General features: G+C 41.7%; 1 protein-coding gene across 1 annotated transcript; it reads left to right on the top strand.

Moving 5' to 3' along the window:
• Positions 1-702: 702 nt before the first annotated feature.
• Positions 703-16,507, top strand: cdh17 (cadherin 17, LI cadherin (liver-intestine)). Its single transcript, XM_031754019.2, has 19 exons — positions 703-792; positions 2,299-2,355; positions 2,823-2,918; positions 6,022-6,159; positions 6,257-6,392; positions 7,428-7,586; positions 8,888-9,040; positions 9,544-9,749; positions 9,853-9,984; positions 10,074-10,221; positions 10,363-10,572; positions 10,663-10,739; positions 10,831-11,019; positions 11,431-11,675; positions 13,381-13,511; positions 13,761-13,988; positions 14,103-14,213; positions 15,450-15,566; positions 15,707-16,507. Exons 2-19 carry the CDS (start codon positions 2,308-2,310, stop codon positions 15,796-15,798), a joined length of 2,616 nt encoding a protein of 871 aa, XP_031609879.1. The 5' UTR covers positions 703-792; positions 2,299-2,307; the 3' UTR covers positions 15,799-16,507.
• The last annotated feature ends 1,424 nt before the right edge of the window (positions 16,508-17,931 follow it).

The raw sequence follows: 17,931 nt of genomic DNA, 5'->3' as shown, positions 1-17,931 counted from the left end.
TCAGGATGACAGCTTTATGCATCAGGTCATATAACAGATAATTCCAGCTGATATGTGTGAGGTTGGGTCATAAAGATGAAGATAGAGGGGGAAAAAAACAAAAACCTGTCTTAAGACACGCCTTCTTTTTCCTGTTTTTACAGTTTCATTTGCGTCTTGACCTCCTGAATTGACCTCAAAGCTTTGCATTCCCATGAGGCAGTGGATTGTCAGTGCAATCAGCGAGCCGGTCCTATTGTCTACACACAGCTCCTTATCAGACTGCTGATGGAAAATCTGCCAGGAAGCATAGCAGTGGTGCATAGGTCAAAGTCTGAGAGGTAATCAGAAACTTAAACAATGAGCAGCGAAGAAATGAGAACGATTACACAAATTTACCCCCCTCTTTTTCCCCGCTTCTTGTTCTATTTGTGTCCAGAATTCACACAGATGCCGGCTAAAATTCACAAATGCTTTGCTTAGACGTTCTTTTTAAAGAGTTTGTTGTTTTACAAACATTAATAAGTACTCTACAAATCCACAAGCAGTTGAGTGTTTCAATAAATTCACCATCTTACTTTAATAGACAGGTGTTTTATTGAATTCTTTATTTATAATTGTTCTTTTCTTCCTGTCTTTGTCGCTCTTGTCTTCTTCTTCCCCATTGGCCAGTTTGGCAGAAGGGCAGGGTGATTAGACAATCATTAGATCCAATAAAACATTGCTGGTTAGTGCCTGGTTAACGTTTGACCAGGACAGGATGGAGCTGCTCAGATCAGTCTGACGAGTGTCTCAGTTGATCTCTCCTTTAAGGTAAGACACCTCGCTCTCTTGTCTCCCAAGTTTCAGGTTTGTTTCAGGAGAATTGAGAGAATTATTTTTCGGGCGTGTCCCCAGAAACAAACAGGACTGCTTGGGTTGTTTTTTATAGATTGTGCGATGACGGGTTTAAAATGTTCTCAGATTATCGCTGAAGTGCCGTGATCTTGACTTGACTTTGGCAGGGCCTTAGATAAGGTGTTGGCATATTTTACTGCCTTACTGCTCTCCTTCTTCCTGGGTTGTTCTCAGCATTTTAGAATAGGAGGAAGGTAAGTGAATGGGACTTTAAATTTGGTATTATAGCAGCTGAATTTAGCCAGACAAAGGTCATCCAGTGATTGATCTAAGAGGATAAAGCGAGAGGGGCCTGTAGCTTTGGATCCATGTTTGTCTATTTATCCCAGCTTCAATTTAATCAAGTATCAAACGTGTGCTAGTTTCTCCTCTGGATACCAGTTAAGTCGCTGTAGGTGGACGTTTAGAAACTGGTGACACTGCTGGGGACTTGTCAGTTAAAGGTCTGCTTGGCTGCAGATGTTAGTTAACAACATGGAGACAGATATTCGTATAAAATGCAGAAAACCTGCAGATAAATAAGGTGTTCAGACAGTGGGGTGACTTCAAAAGTGTCCTTTGGTACAAAAAGGTCATTTGGCTCGACTCAATGTCACCTTCACTCAACCCTTTGACTTTACCCTTCTGTTTCGCTTGCACTTTACAGCTCCAGAATCTCTACATATCTTATTTACCAAGTTATTAGTGATGTATGAGTTAAGCACAGATCTAAATGAATTAAAAGTGTGATTTTTCTTTAATTGTCAGTAGCAACTGTCACATTATTTCTTTAGTAAACCAGCATTACTCTGGCCTTATAACTTGGATGCTTTTGCATTCAGTGTATTTAATGTAGTGCATTTTGGGGGGGAATGGTTGTTTTAAATGCAAAATGCAGGAAAATCTACAGATTCATTGAAGTTATAATGTTTATTCAAGTGTCTGAGGAGACAGCCCCAAAGTCATTGCACTGGTTTGGCGTCATATACATATATATATGTGTGTACACCCACTGTACAGAAAGAGAAAGACTCATGAACGCCTGACACTGCTTTAAAAGGCACCGACTTTCATTTTCTTCTGCGCACTCGGGTGGGTGGTTCACCTGGTTGTGAAGGTGGAGTCCCATGTGTCAGCACTTCAGCACAAAGTTTGCACAAAGAGAGCTACAGTGCACATGTGCAGATTCAAGGGCAGAGGACACGCTTTCTTTGTGAGACTGTGGACATTGTACATCAATGATACACTGCACTGAATGGAGAAAAGGGTTGAGGGGGTTTAAAGGTTCCTCTGTGGAATTGATAATAATCCACTACATGTTTTTTTAGTGTTTCTGCAACAGCAGAGCACAGTGAATGTTTTCCACAAAAATGACATAACCTCCGAAACCTCCTTAAACATTTATTTTCTAACCCTCCTCCTCGTCTTCCTCTTCCTTCTCAGGCTGTGATAATGACACCCATGGTGCATCTGTTGTTGCTCCCGCTGCTGTTCAGCATTGTGAGTACACGAGCGCCGGCCAACTGCTGCTGCTGTTCTTCAATACATATTCAAATGCATGAACCTGTTAAAAGATCTGTGAAATAGTCAGCGTTGATTAATGCTACACGGGGAGCGCATGAAAGAAAACGCTTACAACTATCAGCAAGGTTAACAAAGAGTTTGTGAAACAGCCCTTAGTGACTCATTTTAAAACACTCACAGAAAGGGTTGCTAAACAGAGCGTGGGCCCTTTGTCTGTAGACTTTGCTCTCCCATCATGTAGTCGAATATAAAAATTCCTCCACTGTTAAGTCATTTTGGTTCAATAAATAACTGGGCCGTAAATACTGCCCTCAATGCTTGACTGATTTCAGCGGAGCTAAAGCTAAAATGGCAAATTTAGGTATGAGTGTGAGAGGTTTTCATTTTTTCTTGCCCTTTTCTGTACTCGATGACCTTTAACCTCTATTTCTGTGCTGTCATAGGCTGGTGGGAAGGATCTGGAGGAGAAGAAGGGCCCCTTTGAGAACACAGTCCTGGATGTGCCAGAGGCGACTCCAGTGCCCTATCCTTTGTATCAGGTAATATAAGCATACTACACCAGCATCTCTGCTGGTGTAGTATTGTCCAGTTTTAAGGTGGATGAGCTGCACATGTGCCATCCGCTCCATTTATCAAACACCTCAGTCAGATAAGTGTCACTAAACCAGAACCTGCACCTGAGAAGTTATCTTATCTTAATCAAGATAGGAAAATAATAAAAAGTAAAAAAAAAAACCTGAATATAAACTATTGTTGCAGATCTTTGTTGCTTCGTTATTGCTCCTCTGTCGGCCACCTCACAAGCCTTCACGTTTACTGTAAAAGTTTGGTAACATCATCATCATCATATTGTTATTTCACTAGCTGGGCCCGTGTCCTCATTTTAGGTTTGACAGTGTTTTAGTAGATAAAGGTGAATGGCTTGGATGTGAATTGAGCTGCGGTTTGGAGAAGCCCTCGAAGGGGACTTGTGGCAGCTCCTGGGCCTAGCAGATCCCCATGTACTAAATACAAGGGAAGAAGTTAAAGAATTAAAAAGGGGAGGGAGGGTGGGGCACGTAAACGAGAATGAACAGCTTGTAGAACTGGGGGAGCATATATAGATAAGAACCGGAAGGAGCGTGTTTGGAGGCGTGGTCCCGCTCCTGAAATTTCGATACTTTATCTCCAATAAACTCTTGCTCTCCATCAAACTTCCCTTTTAATCAATCAATGGTCTATTTGCAGCAGCCATAGCTTTGCAGATATTTAACACTTAAGCTGGGTTTTTTGGATTTAAAGTCAGACTTCCTGCTGCACTTTGATTCGTTCCATCGGTTCGATTGGTTTCATTGCCATTTCTTGCATACCGTGCAGTCACACTGTTCTCACAACAGCTCAATAGGTTTGAGGTCCGGTGACCATGCTGTGCACTCCATAATGAGCTGAGTGCTTCCTCTCTAATTGTCCTCACACAGTTTGGAGCTGTATTTGGGGCCACTGTCCGGTTGTTGGAGAAAACTGGCTCCACCGGGTAGCCAGTTTCAGACGTAACTCTTTCTTTTTAGCTCAACCTAAAAGATCAGCATCCTGGCATCACCTTTTCCCTTTCTATTGACTCTGTGGGTTTTGTAGGTACCATTTTAGTCTCTAGAGCAGGGGTGGGCAATCTCAGTCCACGAGGGCCGGTGTCCCTGCAGGTTTTAGATCTCACCTTGGGTCAACACACCTGAATCACATGATTAGTTCGTTACCAGGCCTCTGGAGAACTTCAGGACATGTTGAAGAGCTAATTTAGCCATTTAAATCAGCTGTGTTGGTTTGAGGACACATCTAAAACCTGCAGGGACACCGGCCCTCGTGGACTGAGATTGCCCACCCCTGCTCTAGAGAGTCCGAACCAGTTTGACCTGTTCTGTGAAAACAGGTGCTACACCCATCTCCTTTTTTGTAAACGTCCACATGGAATACATTTTTACTTCCTAGAACAAGAAAACTCTGACTGGCTCCAGGGGGAAGTTTTTCTTTAACCGCTCTGAGTGCATAATCACACCCACAAAGCGTGCGGTTCCAGACGCTCAGCACTCAATCAAATTTATTAATAAAACAAGAAGCAGCAGAAAGCGCAATTCTCCACCAAGGCAGCTCACTCTCTGGACAGTGTTTACTTTTAAGGGAACTTTATTGGATTTTGTATATATTCATTATGTTTTCTCTTCTTCTTTTTAAAGTACTTTAAGAAATTTATAGTGCAGTAAAAATCAGAGAAAAGTGGTATAACAGATGCTTACTCTGAATACACAAACATTATGTAGCAGTAGCGATGTAGCACATTATGGAGTGAACCTGAAAGAAAGGCAGATGTGAAATGAGAGGTCAAAGGTCCACATTAATCTGATATTTAGAATGCCCATATTTCATTCTCTGTATGCTCTGTATACCTATGTCATCAAGACAAACAATGGCAGTAAGAAACATAGTTATAAACAGCTCTGCATTATTATCACTTTGACCTTCACATCAGTCCATTTACCTTTAAGGTCAAATGTGACATTATATTTAAAATCTTTATACAATGCTTTCTATATGTTGACACAACACACCACACTTGTGAAAATCATATTTTTCATCAATTTTTAATGATTAAATCTCAAGATGACCTTGAAGACCTTGGTGGATGTAAGCCAGATTTTAACTGATCGTTAACGTGACCCAAATCTATATCCCTATGAAGTTTTATCACAATTCATTAAAAACTTTTCAAGCTATCATGTTTACAGAGAGAATGACGTGCAAACAATACCAAAAACACAAATTCCTTGGCAAAGGTAAATCATTTTTACATTTACTAGCTACAGCTGTCTTCAGACGCACTGATGTAATTGGATGGGATTTACATCGATTAGACTGTTTTAGAGAGCAGGTGGGGGGTCTGACTCACAGGAAACGGTTTGGGCCAGAATCAAACCCAGACCTCGGCAACCTTTTGGCATATGAGTCATCTGCTCAGCCAGGTGAGCTGTAGCGGCGCCCAGATGCAATGAATTTTCATTGAGTAACATGCTGATGGTAAAGACCGCTGAAAGTGGGGCTCTGTACTCCTTTACAGATATCCCAATAAATGTTTCCATGAATCATTTTAAGCATTTTGTATGTATTTTGGTTCATTTTAATGTTATTTCAGTTTAAAAAATAGATACATGCTTCTTTGAAAAATAGAGATATTTCTAAACACCCCATTCTTTTAGTGTAGCCTCTGATCTGGACCAATGGCGACAGCAGCTGGATGTTACTTAGTGGTGATACATTAATATTAACATTTAACATTTAGCACTTTTACTTGTGTGCACTTTTACTTCAGTGGGGTTTTACAGCGCATCCTTGTGTTTGTATTTGAGTATTGTTGCATTTATATACTGGTTTAAAATGCAGAAGAGTACTTCTTCCATTAATGCCTGCCAATCAGAAACTTGCAGTCATACTCAGATTAACTGTCAAGTATGTGATCTTTTAAGGAAGTTATGGTGTTTTCCCCTTTTTTTTCACTAAAAAAGTTACCACTTTTTTGTCTGAGATCAAATGAAACTCAAGAAGCGATGAACAGACCTGGTTTTTGTGGTCAAAGTGTCCTGATTTTTCTCGTCTGCTTCTTTCACTCCTTAGTTTCAGGTGACAGATCCACGTGTTAATGACTTCAGGTTGAGTGGAGAAGGTGTGCAAGATATTAGTATTTCAAAGGATGGGTGGCTTTATCTGGAACAACCTCTGGACTGGTCGCGAGAGGAGCACTACATTATCATGGTAACACGATATCTTTATTCAAACACATGGAAAACTGTGCTCACATTGCATTAGGCACACGGCACACACACTCATGTATAAAAACTCATGTGCACAGGTGGAGGCACTGGCAGATGAAGAAGTGGTGGAGGGCCCGATTTATGTGACCATAAATGTTTTGGATGTCAACAACAAAGCACCGTACTTCAACCAGAGTGTCTACACAGCTGTGGTTCGGGAGAATACCCCAGCAGGTTGTGCACACTTCTACCTGTTGTGACTTTTTTGCTTTGCATATTTTTTTTTATCCTCGCTCGCTCTTTTTTTTAAGTACTTATGAAAGAACAGGTGGCCTTACATCCAGTTCATCACGGGCAGTAATAATAGCTGCCCCCTGTTGATTTCAACACTTTCATCTTTTTTAAGTAAACCTTTGTGCTGAAGAGTACACGTGATTTAAGGAGTTTGCATGTTTTAGTCCATAACCTGCAAATTACCTGTGCTATTCATTTTAATGAGAGCGATTTTTCAAAGCAGATAAAAGAATTAGAGGTTCATTTCTCCCCACAAGGCTTTAATTTTAATTGATTATGAAAATCAGCTTGCAGAGGTCTTCAGTGCAGTCGGGCATTCATCACAGTGGATGTTTGGTCTTTTTCATTTTGCCACTGAACGCTTTCTGCTCAAACCTGGGACTTTAAACTCAAGCTGTGAAGCCAAGTTTGTTTAGATCTACACATTTGAGTTTTAAACTTAAGTCAAAAATGAAAGAGTTTTGGGACAGTATTGTGGCGTGGTGGTAGCACCATTACCTCACAGCAAGTAGGTCCTGAGTTTGAATCCTCCATCTGGCCTTTCTGTGTGGAGTTTGCTTGATCTCACCAAGTACTCCAGCTTCCTTCCACAGTTCAAAGACATGCAGTTAGTTGGGTTAATTGGCCCATAGGTGCAACTGTTTCTCTGTATTGGTCATGTGGCATATTGCCAATAGTGTACCCCGCCTCTCTGCTAATGGCAGCTGGCTCCAGCCACCCTACAACCATTAATTTGAAAAGTGGAAGGACTTTTAAAAAAAAATTGATGTACTTTGAAATATGTTTGGTGTTAAATTAAAGTGCAGCTAATGTGTAGCTCAAAGGATAAAGCATGCACCACTGTAGTTTTTTAAGAGAACCCTTTAAAGGATTCCTTCTATGCATGTGGGTTAAGCAGTATTTCTTTAAGTAGACTTTAAGTAGTCACCATACCCGTCTCTATGATTTTAACGTCAGTTTTCTGTGTGGCTCTAGCTGTCCCATTTATCCGAGTGTTTGCAACGGATCAGGATGACCCGGAGACTCCAAACGCTCGTCTGAGATACAGCCTGGTCAGCGAGATCCCCAGCATACGAGACACAAAGCTGTTTCAGATCAACCCCGACACTGGAGAGATCTCCACCACAGAGCAAGGTAACACCAAAGTTCTCACAGTTCTCCCCCCGGAGAGGGAGGGAGTATGTAATCCGTCTGTCTGTTAGCAGTGCAGCGTCCACAGTTTTACGATTTTCAATAACAGCTCGAGCTGATCTGATTTTAGTGCAAATCAGGTAAAGGTCACACAAAATGTCAAAATCAGGAAAATCTTTACATTACCCATTATTTTTTTTCAGGTTTAACAACAGTATACTAGGCCAGTACCTGGGTTGGTTAAGCATTTGACCTTGACCTTCATTGTTAGCACCCGAGGTCAAAGTTAAGCTTGAAAAAAAATTCAAGAAGCAATATTGAGTAATATATCGTGTGAAAGAGCATGAAGAGAGCTGCACAATACGCCTTTTATTTCTTCAGTAAGAAGCACAACGACATCACAGTGAAGCCACAACCAGGTGATGTCTTCATATTGTAATGAAAACATCAAAGTTTTAGTACAGCGCTTCCCCTTCAGGGGGATTTGCACTTCTAATTAGTATTTATTTTTTATTGTTTGAAAATGTTTCATTTTTGTTTAATTTTTATTAGTGTTAATTTCATCTTTATTACTTTGTTATTTATAGCAAATACCAGAGGCAAGATTTTGGAAAATCAACTTAGATATTACAATATGAAGAACATTTTTAAAAGCAGTCAACTCACAGGGTTGTAAACATCCAAACCTCAATAAAAACATCTATCGAATCCTCATCAGTCTGTTTGTGATACAAATTTTACCAAATTAACAAGTGAAGACATTTCCTCTGCACACCTGACATGTGTGTATATGACCGATTCATACAGGGAGAAATAAATATATCTTTATTATAACCTCTGCACACTGCTTCACTTACCACTATTTTAATGGTTTTAGGTCATAATATATTTATTTTAGTTAGTTTTCCGAGTTTACAAAATCGTTTCAGTTGGTTTTATATTTTTTTAAATAAAATTGGGGTTTTTTTTACATCTAATTTTAGTTTAGTTTTATATTACAATAACAACGTTGGGTAGCACAGAGACCTGAAGCCAGCCATAGAAGCACAGAACTCTGTGTGGCGTCCGTGGGAAAGTCTTTAATCTGTGGCCACCGTCTCTGCCTGTAATCTGGCAGATCATCTTGTGTACTCAAGATTAATGCTGATTGAAGGCAGGTTGCCTAAATGTGTCGCGTGACGCTCATCACTAATTACTTTGAGTTCAATTAAGAGTTTGTTTCCCCTCTTAGATCACCTGAAGCGCGTCTGCGATGTGTGTGAGCATGCTCGCTGGTGTTTGATGTGTGTGTGTTGTTTTAACAGGGCAGCTGCTGCTAAAGGCAAGGGAGGGCATCCAGTATGCCAGGGGAGAAGATCGGAGCATTGAAACTCTGAAGAGAAAGTTCGATGACTACTGTTCGGTGCACGAGGTCCCCTACGAACAGAACCCCTTCTTCACCTGTGTGCAGAGAGCAGGTTTGTTTCCAGAGGAGACGTCAGTAAAGCTGAACAGTTAACGCCGTCTGTTAACGAGATCTGGGCATAATCTCACACAATTTTCAGATGTTTTATAGTTGAGATGAACAGTTTAATGGAGCAAATACTGATCTGAATAATTAATATTGAAAATAAGCTTGAGTTGCAGCTGCAACAGTGGAGAAATTTCACGATGAAGGATGAAGAATAATAAGAACATAGACAACAACGTCTGGGCTTTGATGGTGCTCTTTAAAGTAGGAGCATATGATGGTGCAGATTGAAGGATTGTGTTAATGTAGATAAACAGACTGTAATAAAGAAGTTACTGTCAGAGATTAGCGCTGGGTGCTGAGTTGATGAGTTCAGTTGGGGAGAGAGGTTTAGTCGCGTCCATCGACTCAGCTTTTCAGAATGAGAGATTTACTGGAAGGTTTTAGTGAGTTTTACCCCAAAGAAAATTGGTTCAAATTGAAATATTTATTCTCCACTTGTGGTGTCAGAGATGAGACGGCAGAACTTGGACCCCCTGGAAGACCCAGACTACACCCTGTTTGTGCGCGTGCAGGACCTGGAAGGAGCTTCGCAGAATGCTCTAAGTGGAAACAGCAGAGTCCAGATTGCTGTGCAGCAAAACCTGTGGAAGAATCCCGGACCCATACGCATTAAAGAAAACTTAGAGGAAACATACCCACTAACCATTGCTAAGGTGTGCTGGGATTCATATATTCATACTCCTAGCTGCACCTCCTCTTTATCCATCAACTGACCGTCCTACTCTGGGCTCTGCCTGTCTCTCTCTCTACATCCAGGTCCAGTCTAATGACCCTGATGCCAGATACGTACTGGTCCAAAAGGAGCGAGAGCTGAAATTCCCCTTTGAGATCACACAAAATGGAGAAATAATGGTGACAGAGAAGCTGGACAGAGAAATCAAGGAGAGGGTAGATAACACATTTGTTCAATAAGTTATATAAAAATAAAGACTCACTTCGGGGAGTTTTTCTTGAGCTTCTGTTGGTTCTGTTTCCAGTTCATCCTGGTGGTGCTCGCAAAGGATGAAAATGACAACGAAGTGGATCCACCGATGGAGATTTACGTGTTGGTGGAGGATGTGAATGACAACGCACCTGTGTGCGATGAGGTGACTGTGTTTGAGTTCCAGGAGAATGAGCCTGTAGGTAAGGATGACGCCTTCGAGGTGCGCAGCATCCATATAGGTGGTGGCTTCTTCAGCCACAGGCAGCCTGTTGAATTCAAGAATATAATTTATAAGTTTCATGATAGATGTGAGGGATTCTCACTGTGTCTTCTTATTCCAGGTGGCCTCGTAGGAGAGCTGCTGGCTCATGATAGGGACAAAGAGGGGACACTGAACTCTATTTTGACTTACACCATCTTGTCCCAAAATCCACCCACCGCCTCGGAAACCTTCTCCATCGATGATGCTTCTGGAACAATTCGTACACTGCGCTTGCTGCGGCGAAGGGAACATGCGGTCTACAACCTCAATGTCCAAGTCAGTGACGCAGGTAACATACTGTATGAAAGCACACCTGTAGGCTGAGTTTAGTTAATGTTTTTAACTTCGGGATGAAGTACTTATGGCTTTTCACAAACAGTCTTCAGCACGAATTGTAAGGTCGTCGTCAAGGTCATTGATGTCAACGACGAGCTGCCCAAGTTTGAGAAGAATGATGTAAGTATATGAATCACTCGAATGCTGGCTCTTGTTCCTCACGCTGATTGGCTGATATTCTTACTGTGCCCGTTTCTGTGTCCGTATGCAGTACGGCAATGAGACTCTGGCAGAGGACACTCCTCTGGGACACACACTTCTGACCATTAAAGCGACAGATAATGACGACCCAGACACCGGCAGCTCGGAGATCCAGTTCATCATCTCTGACGGAAACACCGACGACGTCTTTGCCGTGGAAACTGACGGCAAAGGTGTTGGTTATCTGGTTCTGGCTAAGGTGATGATCTCCATTCTCTCTGTTTGATATCTTGCAAACTTTGATCTTTAAGTAGCTGCTCCAGCATTTCTGGTCCCTTTTAAATAGTTCAGATTATAAAATTCTCGGGATAGAGTTTTTTGTTTTCTTTGTGTATATTTGTATCTTTTTTATATTTTTGCTTATAATTGTTGAAAATGAAAGAGCTGAAGCTAGTAGTCATCATGCATGTAACAGCAAGTTTGGTCATATATGATTTTATGGTCATAGTAAATGATCCTTGTTTACCCCTAAACCTGCATGTCCATATAACTCTACGTCATTTGGATTTTAGTGCTTTTCAACACTCTGTTGTAAACTTTCATCATTATCTCTGCCTCTCTTTTCTTTTGTGGTTCCTCTAAAACCTTTTTTTCTCTTCCTTCCTAACAGCCTCTGGACTTTGAGACCTCTCCCAGTTACAGGCTCCAGATTGATGCTCGTAACCCAGAGCCACTGATGGAAAGTCTCGAGTATGGCAGCGAGTCCACCGCCTTTTTCTCTGTGTCGGTCATCGATGTAGACGAGGCTCCAAAGTTCACCATGGACATCCTGGATGTGACCATATATGAAAACATCACCAAAGGATCCGTGCTGCTCACTGTGCAGGCAAAGGACCCAGAGGGCAAAGAGATCGGGTAAACATGCCAACAACTGCTCAGTGTCTGGGTCCTAAGTACTTAAAAAGTTGTAGCTGTCTAAAGATTTAGTGAAAGCTGCTACATAATACAGGAAATATACATGGTGAACAGGAAGATACAGCCAAGGGTAATGCCACTCTACCTAATGCCAGGGGTTAAGGTATGTGTATCATTTTAAGTCAAAACTTGTATTGCAATTTTTTGGCCTTTAAGGTGGAGTAAATCTATCCCAAATACACTGTATTCCTAAAGGTATTCACTCATCAGCCGTCATACTCAAATGAACCTGAGTGACATCCCATTCTTAATTGATAGGGTTTAATATGATGTCAGCCCACGCTTTGCAGCTGTAACAGCTTTAGCTTGTCTGGGAAACAAGTGTTTACAGGGAATTTGTGAGGTCAGACACTGATTTTGGATAAGAAGGCCTGCCTCACAGTTTCCACTGTAATTCACCCCAAAGGTGTTCTTGGGATCAGGTTGAAGTCCGGACTGTGCAGGCCAGTCAAGTTCTTCCACACCAGCCTCATTCATCCACATCTTTATGGACCTTGCTTTGTGTACTGGTGTGCAACCATTTTGGAACAGGACGGGGCCATCCCCAAACTGTTCCCACAAAGTTGGGAGCATGAAATTGTTCAAAATGTGTTGGTATGCTGAAGCATTAAGAGTTCTTTCATTAGAACTAAAAGCTCAACTCCTGCAAAACGGCCCACACATTGGCCCAATGCAGTCAGATAAGTACTATTCTCTTGGCAATGGCCAAACCCAGAATCGTCCTTTGGCTTGCCAGACAGAGAAGCGTGATTTGTTACTCCAGCATCTGATGTTTTGCATTGCAATTTGTGGCTTGGATGCAGCTGCTCAGTCATGGAAATCCATTCAATGCAGCTCTCTTTGCACAGTTCTTGAGATAATCTGAAGGCCACATTAAGTTTGGAGGTCTGTAGCAACTGATGCTGCAGAAAGTTGGTGAACATTGTGCACTATGCACCTCAGCATCGTCTGTCCCGGCTCTGTAATTGCATTGCTCTTATTCCCAACTTTTATTTAATACCACTAACAGCTGAAAGTGGAATATTTGGTAGTGAGGAAATTTGGTAGTGGGATCTTATCAGGGTACCATGCTGGAATTCACTGAACTCCTAAGAGCGAGCCACTCTTTCACAAATGTTTGTAGAAGCAGTTTGCATGCAGTCAGTGCTTGATTTTATACACCTGTGGCCACGGAAGTGATCGGAACACATGAATTCAATTATTTGGATGGATGAGTGAATACCTTTGGCAATATAGTGTATATTTTAGTTTTGTGAAACTTTGCAGAACGGAAGCAGCTCAAAGAATTCCTGACTTTACTTTAATAAACTTCATCCACAAAGCGTGTTCTAAAAATCAAAGTTTCACTTCTTTCACACAGTGCATTGCTTTTCAAAACTGATTTTCCTTAACTGATCCTAATCTTTCTCTTAGCTGATGCACGAAGTAGCTGGATACACCACACGCACCGCATTGATGGCTTTGGCATTGTTGAGCACTGACTGCTAGTTTGAATTTTCCTCTTCTCTGACTACTACATGTACAGAAAACAGACCATTGATTCGTTTTGACTACCGATGTTTCCCCTGGCCACCAGCTCAGTGTGCGCTTCATCATTGACTGTGCCAGACCGATGATTGATGATTGTGTTTGTGTTTGTGTGCAGATATAAGCTGGATGGCGACACTCATGGCTGGCTGGAGTTGGATGCTGCCACAGGAGAGATCAGGACCAAAGAAACACTGGACAGAGAGAAGGTGGACTCGTTCAAAGTCACTGTCACTGCCTTCGAGAAGGGTGAGAGAGGACACTGCTCTACAGTTTTTCCTTTATAGGCCACACAGTGTGACACATATCGGCTAAAATACTTTGAAACACAATAAGAAACTTCTGCATACAAACACTTTCAATATCTTTCAGAAGCTTAAATGCTCCTGTAGCTCTTCATGTGTTTAAGACTTTTGACCATTAAATACTGAGCGCTATACAACAAACTAGTCGTGGGTGAGACCACATTTTTCATGCTCTCTGATATTCCCTCTGAAGCCAACCCGGAGAAGTCCACTGAGCGTGACCTGCATGTAAGGCTGTTGGACGTGAACGACAACGTCCCCAAACTGGTCGAGAGCCAGGCCTTCATCTGCGTGAAGAATCCCAAACCTGTTCTCATAAAGGCCGAAGACTCAGACAGCGACCCTTTCTCCCAGCCGTTCACTTTCAGCTTTGGCACCAAAACCGGGAAATCTCCCAACTGGGAGCTGCACCAAGTTGACGGTACGCTAACATCTGTAATGTAACACGAAAAACATCAAACTAAGATGTAAAGACGCACGTTTCTGTGTTCAGCTTAGAACATTATATGTGTTTTTTTCTTTGTGTGTCACGCAGATACAACAGCTGAACTGAAACTGAAGAAACCACCAACTCAAGATAAAACCTTCTCACTTCCCATTACCGTTAAAGACAAAGCAGGTGTAGGAGTCCCACAGGCATTTGAGGGTGAGTCACATTTGTAAGCCTTACTTCTGGCAATATTCTACAGTCATGGCAAGAAAGGCATCCCTTCTAAGGTTTTACACATCAGGGCATAATAAAAAAAAAAGTAGTTCTTATAAGGTCTTAAAAAATCAGGAAAATCCAACATCACATGACATCTTCATTATTTATTCAACAACATCTATGCCAAAATGCAGAAACAGTGTGTTAAAAACTAAGTTCACCCTTTGATTTAACACCCTGTAAAACAATTTTTAGCACCAATAACTTCAAGTAGTATTCCTCTGTGTGACTTCATCAGTCTGTCATGTCGTTGTGGAGGAATTTCATCCACTCTTCTTTACAAAGTTGCTTCAGTTTAAATGGCCTGCATTTGTATAGCGCTTTACTAGTCCCTAAGGACCCCAAAGCGCTTTACACATTCAGTCATCCACCCATTAACACACTGGTGATGGCAAGCCACAACCACCCTGGGGTGGGCTGACACTGGCGCTACCGGCTACCGGGCCCTCTGACCAACACCAGTAGGCAGCGGGTGTAGTGTCTTGCCCAAGGACACAACGACTGAGACTGTCGGAGCCGGGGCTCGAACCGGCAACCTCCCGATTACGGGACGAACTGCCAACTCTTGAGCCACGATCGCCTGTTAGTTTCTTGAGGTTTGCAGGAATATGTTCAAGCACAGCTCTCTTAACCCTGTAAACCCTGAACCATGAAATAAATTGGTTGTGGTTTGTTCAGATACAGCTGACTTTGCAAACCTGAGCTGTGCTGCCATGGTCTTTGTAGAAAGAAGAGGCTTTCTCTTGAAAGCCCTTCCAAACAAGCCATACTTCTTTTACTAATTGTGCTGTCATGAACTTGAACATTTAACATGCTAACTGCGGCCTGTAGAGTAATTTTTATTATTTCCTAATTTCTAAAATCTTAATTTAGAGTTTAAGCTGGGTGTTCTTTCTTTTTTTTTTACCATAACTGATTGCCCGGTTTAGTGCCGTTTTTAGTGCTGTGTCCAGTAAATCACCCAGTTCATCATAGGCTGCTGCTAGAAAGCTTAAAGTTAGGAACAAAATAAGGAAAAGCTGAACTTGTATTCATCATGTGGTCAGAGAGATGATTCAGATGAATAACAGCACGTCTCCTTACTGCTACATTACATTAAAATATCACATCAAAAGTTGATGATATTTTAGTGTAATCAGCTGGCCATTCATACTTTACATTTTGTCTCCTTCACAGTGAAAGTATGTAACTGCACAGAGCTGGGCTACTGCTACATCGCACCAGAAGGATTGGCGCTCGGATATGGAACGGGACCCACCATTGGGATCCTGGCTGGCATTCTGGGATTCTGCGGTAATTCTAACAAACCCCAAAATAAATCTGTTATCTGATGAAACCAAGTGTCACACAAACCGTTAGACTGTATAACAGTGTCAGTGTGAAGTTTTGTGTTCCAGTGACTGACTTCTGTTTTATGTCTCCTCCTTTCGCAGTTATTGTGTTCGTTGTAGTGATCAAACGCATCAACAAAAAGAGCCAAAGAAAAGCCCAGGCCGAGGAGGAGGAGAGGAATGCCATGATGTAGACATGACGCAGATGGTTTCCGAGTCTCTTATTTATATGTGCCAGTAACACAAATCAGAAATTAGCCTCCAGGGGATCAACAGTGTGTACAATGTTTGAGATAGGAGGAAAATTCTCCACCCAGAGCCTTAAACCAGTCTTCCTGCTCGGTCCTTATCTTAATTATAACTTAGATTCTTAAAACCAGACTAGACTACACACACAACTTGGGATTATTTAGATTTAAATTCTCACCTGTCTATTAAATAAGATAAGACAGGTACACTGACCCATAAAATATCTGTGGTAAAAAACTCCAGGCCTGAAACTCAAATGAGTCCTCGCACATCTACTTTAGCTTATTTTATTATATTTACAACATGAACATTATTAAGAAATGCTGTGCATACCTTAATTAATCTGTTAGGTGGTCCCATGCTAATCACTCATTTGTTGAATAAATATATTATGATTTCACTGCCAGACTCTGGCCGGTTCATTAGCAATTTCATCATCTCCCACCATTTAATTATATTTTTTTTTTTTTGGGCCCAGACACTTTGTGTGTTACTCTCTTACCTACCTTGACTGTAACAGCTAACTGTTAAACGTTGTGTAACACCAAACTCAAACAGATCACTTGTGTCACGAACAACTTTGGTTTTTTTTGGTTTTTTTGTAAAGTTCGTTTACTGCTCTGTTTCTCAATAAACGACAAAAACTGGGGACCACTTTGGTTTTCACACCACCTTTTTCTTTTTTCCTACACATCAGGGCAGACATGTGGTGCAGCAGGTGATGGGTGATGTAAGGTACAGTATGTGTGCTATACAGTATCTGTCCTGTGGACGCCTGTGGTGGGGATTGCTCTGCTTGTACTGTTGCGTCCCCCCTCCTCCTTCCTGCTCATCTGCCAAGGCCACGATGCTGCTGCAGAGAGCGATGCTCTGACTCATCTCTTTGTCAGTGGGAGACGGGACGCAGATTGCTGACGGTCCTGAAAGGGGCTTGGCATGATTTCTTTTTTAGCTTTTATGCAACACAAAGAGGTCCAAACGAACAAGCACAATACTTACATGTGAGAGCTGAAGGTGGGGATCACATGTGCTGCCATGAATATGTATCTCTCCGATCCATGTGCCATGTTTTTGTGTGTGTGTGTGTGTGTGTGTGTGTGTGTGAGTCATCGAACAGCCTGTTGCAGCTCCCAAAATCCAAACGGGGGAGTGGGCTGAGCTTCATCTTTCATGCTGATGATGATGAACTTAGCATGGACCCTTTTCAGTGTTTATGTCTGCACTCTCTCCTTGCCGGTATCCCAGCAACACTTTCCACAACATACACACACATGGCTCACACACAAACACACACACTCATACAGAGCTGGGGGGAGAAGTTCAAATGTTGAGGCACAGAGGAGACGAGGTGGAGGGGCAGACAGTTGGACCTAACGGTTTGAATGATGACCACCTCTGGATATCAAGCCTCACCATCAGCACACACCCACACACACACATGTTGAAGTCCCTACTCTACAAGAGGGGCCTTTCTCCCTAATATAGAAGAACTATACTGATGTGCCCCACTTAAATCATCTTATTTGTACTGCACATTTATTCCATAAGCCTAAATCAAACATAAAATCAACTTTAGTATGATGCCAGCTGTCTAATAAATCAACTATATGTGTATGAAAACATTCAAAGTACCGCAAAATATGAATATCTGCTGGCAAAGAAGTTAATAAAAATGTATGTATGGGTATTCCATACATACATATGTAAGTGCAAGTTTCTCTTTTATTTCTTTACAAGCCCCAAACAGAAGTTCAGCTGCTTCCTGCTTCAAAATTTCATTCATTTCTAATCTAGCTCCATGACAACAAACGCATAAAGATTATAAGTGAAGCTGTTGCCGCTCTTAGTGCTGGATAGGATTGATTTAATTGCTTGCCTCTGTTGTAATACTGCACTCTGGTGAGTCAGTTTTATTATGAAGGGTGATTTGCGTTATAATTTCCGTAAGACAAAGGCACTCACTCATCATTTACACACTAATCTGGAAATAACGTCCTTGGAGCAGTGGAAGCGACGTGTGTGACTGACCAAAATACGACGCGGAGGTGTTTATTTCCAGTAAAGTGGCTAATGTCACC

The sequence above is a fragment of the Oreochromis aureus genome, linkage group 11, assembly GCF_013358895.1.
Source record: "Oreochromis aureus strain Israel breed Guangdong linkage group 11, ZZ_aureus, whole genome shotgun sequence".
Lineage (NCBI taxonomy): Eukaryota > Metazoa > Chordata > Actinopteri > Cichliformes > Cichlidae > Oreochromis > Oreochromis aureus.
Note: the sequence above shows the minus strand (reverse complement) of the source record. Positions and strands in the feature narration are given on the sequence as shown.

Coding starts and splice junctions, on each gene's coding strand:
- cdh17 (XM_031754019.2), top strand. CDS start 2,308: ATGACACCCATGGTGCATCTGTTGTTGCTCCCGCTGCTGTTCAGCATT. Junction 10,222..10,362: donor CCAGGAGAATGAGCCTGTAG/GTAAGGATGACG, acceptor TTCTTATTCCAG/GTGGCCTCGTAGGAGAGCTG. Junction 11,020..11,430: donor GTTATCTGGTTCTGGCTAAG/GTGATGATCTCC, acceptor CCTTCCTAACAG/CCTCTGGACTTTGAGACCTC.